General features: G+C 41.9%; 1 protein-coding gene across 1 annotated transcript; it reads left to right on the top strand.

Moving 5' to 3' along the window:
- Positions 1–2,406: 2,406 nt before the first annotated feature.
- GSPT2 (G1 to S phase transition 2) lies at positions 2,407–4,912 on the top strand. The gene is made up of 2 exons (XM_081043642.1): positions 2,407–2,503; positions 2,610–4,912. Exon 2 carries the CDS (start codon positions 2,621–2,623, stop codon positions 4,502–4,504), a length of 1,884 nt encoding a protein of 627 aa, XP_080899768.1. The 5' UTR covers positions 2,407–2,503; positions 2,610–2,620; the 3' UTR covers positions 4,505–4,912.
- The last annotated feature ends 623 nt before the right edge of the window (positions 4,913–5,535 follow it).

Genomic DNA, 5,535 nt, shown 5'->3' with positions numbered 1-5,535 from the left:
CATAGGAAATACAGAGAAAAAAAGAAATATTCTAATCTATATCATAAGGATACAATCAGCAAAGTCAAGAATGTAAAAAATTCTACAAGTCACACCATCCACTTTCTTCAATGAGTAAATGACATGAAAAAAGTGAACCTGTAGATTATGAGAGACTTAACAATATCAAAAAAGCTAGGCAAAATTGAACGGTAGTATTTGAGCATACACTTATGTGCTAAAACTATACAGAAAAATCATGGAGGTGATTTCCATAAATGTTAAGATAGTGGTTACATTTAGGGGTGGACGGAGTGAGTTGTGATTGGACAGGGTACAGAGAAGCCTTCTGGTTTGGCTGTCAAATTTCTAATTATTGCTTTGGGTGGTGGATACAAGCATGTTTCCTTTCTACGTCAATAAGCTATAATTTTGTTTTATGTGGTTTTCTGTATTTGTGCTATATTTTACAATAAAAATATTTTAAAGCGGAAAATTACTAAATTAAACAATGGCTCGATATTACCTGCTTTTTTTTTTTAAGGCTTTTGGTGAAGAGAATTATCTCATATACTGAATGAACTCCTTCACAGTTCTAGGCTGATAAACTGGATACAATCACTCCATCACACAAACCAAAAAAGTTTTGTCCAAGGTTAGTCTCTGTGTACACAGCTTGGTCAATGTTTCTCTTTCTTGGGTGGACCTGCTTTTCCCTGAGCCCCAAGGAGGATGGCTTGTGAGGACATCCACTCACTATTTCTCATTTTCCCTCTAATTTCTAAAAGAGAAGCATCCTCTGTTTTTTAACAGAGTAGTCATGCTAATATTCTCGTGGTCAGTGCAATTCCCCAGACAAAGGAAACTTCCCAGGTCTTTCCTGCTTCCTTGCTATTACTAACCTTATGTAAATACAACTGCCTAAACCTGGACAAGTTCCCCCAGAGACATTTTAGTAAACCTATCCTAGGATTACAGAATGCCCAAGAAAGGCTCCAGCACCTTTGTGGAGTATTGTCCAAAGATCTCCATTCAACCTCTCAGTTCTCCCTAGTCATTGTGAATAGTTGTGCACATTCTCTTTATGTGACAACAAATAATTAAGCCATTACCTGAGGCAAAAGAATGAAGGGATTTGGTATCTAATGGCTTCGGAACAGCACAGAGGTAGTAAAATAGTGCCAGCCCCAGAATGAAGCCATCAAGGATCCAAGTATGTTAGATATAGGACATTTTTTTCCTATCCCTAAACTCTGGAGAACACAATACTTAAGTCATAAATCAGTTACTAATTTTTATAATATTTTGACTTGGATTTATTTAGTATCCAACTCTATGAGTTCATCTTGTACTAGCAAATTGTATTTTCCCAGTATCCTTTTTCTTTTTCTATTTCAGTTTGACCTACATTAAGATAATTTAAAAACTAGCTCTTCCAGGCTTTGGCCCAAGTGTTACAAACTCTTTCTGAGACTGAGATTCTATTGGTTAAGGTCTTATGTATTTTGTCCATTTCAGTGCTCTTAATTGGTTTAATTAGGCTGACACCCATAACCCCATGCCATTGCCATTAACTGAGGAAGGTTCCAACATGACACTGATTGTTTCTTAGAGTAAACACATTACCAGCAGTGAGTGGGGTTCCAGGCCCCTAGAATGAGTCAGGAAAGTCTGTGGACCTAGGGTGTATTCTGAGGAGGTGCTGGGGAGTAGGGCAGGTACTCCCAGAATACAGCTGGTCAGAAGAATAAAAGTGATCTGAGTCCAGTGCTTGTCTATGTGATGCCATTGTCCAGGCACCAGCACAAATGCTGTAGGTTGGGCAGCTTCACTGGGACAAGGTTCTCCTTGGGAATTCCTTCCATGCAGGCAGCCAGAGTGCTGGACATGAAAAGATGTTACAACCCCATTCTTACACCCGTAGAAGCCATCAGCAAAAGTTACAGGCTTATGGGGGTTCACTGAAAAAGGGAAAATCAAAAAGACCTCTGGGTTTCAAATTAATGAGTGATCCAAAGTTGTATTTCCTAGGGTTAGCTACATCTTCATTTATTTCATGAAGATGAAATACATCTTCATGATGTATTTCTTTCTTTGGTTGTTGGGTTTCTAGGTAGTTAACCTACATCTTGAATCTATTTGTTCAGTGGGATTTTTCATTTTGACTTGAATCTCTGAGCAGAATTGTAAGTCAGGTGTGCCTGTCTGAGCTTAATCTTTAAATTGTGGTAAAACTGCTGTCCCAGATCATGTGAACAAAATAACTACAAATTTTCATTTTGAAAATAATACTTTTAGACTTAGCCCAAGACTGAGAACTAAGGAGGCTGGGTGTACGGAAGGCAGTGAGGGGTCAATTCACCCCCGGCGCTGGGTCGGCTGTGGAGGAGTCGGAAGTGGTTGGGGTTTGGGGGAGGAGATCCGCTCACACACAGGAGGAGAGGCTTGAGCCGCCATATCTGCTGCCGCCTCCGCAGCTGCGAATGCAGTGTCGGGACTTAGCTGCCTCTGAGCTGCCGCTAAGGTTCGTGTCGCTACCCCTAGGCCCTGCGCGCTTGCTGCCTTCCCCCTGTCGGCAGAGCCCGCTCTTTCTGTCCCGCTGACCCCGCTCCCTCCCCGCCACCCATCAGGTCCTCAGACTATGGATACGGGCAGCAGCAGCAGCGACTCGGCGCCCGACTGCTGGGACCAGGTGGACATGGAAGCCCCGGGTTCAGACCCCAGCGGGGAACGAGCCTTCTCGGCGGGGGCCGAGGCCCAGCGTGAGCACCTCAGCTCGGCCTTCAGCCATCAGCTCAACGTCAACGCCAAACCCTTCGTGCCTAATGTACATGCCGCGGAGTTTGTGCCGTCCTTCCTGCGGGGCCGGGCCCAGCCGCAGACCCCCGGGGCCGACACTACCAGCATCGAGGAAACCTGCGCCAGCGCGGGGGACCCTCAAGGTAAAAGGCTGGGACGGGGGGCACCTGTGGAACATTCCAAAGAGGAACAGATAGTGTTGCATAAAGGTTCCAATTCAGCCGTTAACATGGAACTTTCAGAACCTGTTGTAGAAAACGGAGAGGTGGAGATGGTCCTAGAGGAGTCGTGGGAGCACAATAAAGAAGTAAGTGAAGCTGAGCCAGGGGGTAGTTCCTTAGGAGATTCAGGGCCTCCAGAAGAAAGTGGCCAGGAAATGATGGAGAAAGAGGTAATGAGAAAATCTAAGTCTGTGGCCGTACCCTCAGGTGCTTCTAAGAAAGAACACGTAAATGTGGTATTCATTGGGCACGTAGATGCTGGCAAGTCAACCATTGGAGGACAGATAATGTTTTTGACAGGAATGGTTGACAAAAGAACACTTGAGAAATATGAAAGAGAAGCTAAAGAAAAAAACAGAGAAACCTGGTATTTGTCCTGGGCCTTAGATACAAATCAGGAAGAACGAGACAAGGGTAAAACAGTAGAAGTGGGTCGTGCCTACTTTGAAACAGAAAAGAAACATTTCACAATTTTAGATGCCCCTGGCCACAAGAGTTTTGTCCCAAATATGATTGGTGGTGCTTCTCAAGCTGATTTGGCTGTCCTGGTCATTTCTGCCAGGAAAGGAGAGTTTGAAACTGGCTTTGAAAAAGGTGGACAGACAAGAGAACATGCAATGTTGGCAAAAACAGCAGGGGTAAAATATTTAATAGTGCTTATTAATAAGATGGATGATCCCACAGTAAATTGGAGCAGCGAGAGATATGAAGAATGTAAAGAAAAACTGATGCCCTTTTTGAAAAGGGTCGGCTTCAGTCCCAAAAAGGACATTCACTTTATGCCCTGCTCAGGGCTGACTGGGGCAAATATTAAAGAGCAGTCAGATTTCTGCCCTTGGTACACTGGGTTACCATTTATTCCGTATTTGGATAATATGCCAAACTTCAACAGATCAATTGATGGACCAATTAGACTGCCAATTGTGGATAAGTACAAGGATATGGGCATTGTGGTCCTGGGAAAGCTGGAATCAGGATCCATTTTTAAAGGCCAGCAGCTTGTGATGATGCCAAACAAGCACAATGTGGAAGTTCTTGGAATACTTTCTGATGATGCTGAGACTGATTATGTAGCCCCAGGTGAAAACCTTAAAATCAGACTAAAGGGAATTGAAGAAGAAGAGATTCTTCCAGGATTCATACTTTGTGACCCTACTAATCTTTGCCATTCTGGACGCACATTTGATGTTCAGATAGTGATTATTGAGCACAAGTCCATCATCTGCCCAGGTTATAATGCAGTGCTGCACATTCATACTTGTATTGAGGAAGTTGAAATAACAGCCTTAATCTCCTTGATTGACAAAAAATCCGGAGAAAAAAGTAAGACCCGGCCCCGCTTCGTGAAACAAGATCAAGTATGCATTGCCCGTTTAAGGACAGCAGGAACTATCTGCCTTGAGACATTCAAAGATTTTCCTCAGATGGGTCGTTTTATTTTAAGAGATGAAGGTAAGACCATTGCAATTGGAAAAGTTCTGAAGCTGGTCCCAGAGAAGGACTAAGCAGTTTTCTTGATACCCTGCACAATACTGTGAGAATTGACTACAAAAATTCACCACCTTCTCCTATTTACTGGCCATTGACAGACTTTTCTCCATATTTTGCAAAGAGAAATTTCACAGCAAAAATCCGTGTTTTGTCAGCTTTCTCATGTTGAGATCTTAGTTATGCCACTAATGAACTTACCTACAAGTTTCCTCTTCCTATACCATTCTGCTTCCTTGGACAAAATCAGTAATAGCTTTGTAAGTGATGTGTATGTAATTGTCTGTAACAATGAAAAATTAATATATTTTTTAATTTTTCATTTCCCTTATATTTAGACAACCCTTATTCACACAGACCAGAGTGTGTCAGTGTGTGTGTAAATGTTTAAAAGACAACTAACGTGAATAAAATGTTCCATTTGAAACTCTTGTCAGTATTTGAAATTCTTTTGAATACTTTGAAAATTTGTGTATAATACTTTTCAATTAGCTTTTTTACTTTCTGAAATAAATGAATACATTTTATTGAGTTTTTTAAAACACCACTCATTGTTTTAAATCAGGCATTTACAAGCAATGTACATGTTTGTATTAAGGAAACAATTTAATTTTGAAAACAATTTAGTTTAGGGCTCTCTCCAATCATCTTTGTTTTCTGTGTCCAAGTCAATAAAGGAGCTCTTCTGCTTCCCCACTTAACACACCCCTTTGTTTTGTTGACCATAAGACTTGGGATGTGGGACACAACACAATAAGGGGCATGATTACTGAGGAGATAAATGCTTGCAATAGGGCTGTAAGTCATTTACTGAAAAGTAAGGATTAGTGAGGGTCCTGAGCTGGGAAACGAGACCATTGCACCACTCTTCAGTGCTTGGGGGTTAGTAGGAAAGATGGAAGGTCATTTTGGCAATCAGATCACAACCCACATTTTGGGTCAGAGATAATGGACTTGTCTCTGAACAGCATATTGAAAACACCAACTGTGTATACTGAGATACTTTTATTGCCAGGAGAGTGGCCTTACAACCTGCATAGCTATCAAC

The sequence above is a fragment of the Rhinolophus hipposideros genome, assembly GCF_964194185.1.
Source record: "Rhinolophus hipposideros genome assembly, chromosome: X".
Lineage (NCBI taxonomy): Eukaryota > Metazoa > Chordata > Mammalia > Chiroptera > Rhinolophidae > Rhinolophus > Rhinolophus hipposideros.
The sequence above is the reverse complement of the archived record's forward strand: the minus strand, read 5'-3'. Positions and strand labels throughout refer to the sequence as shown.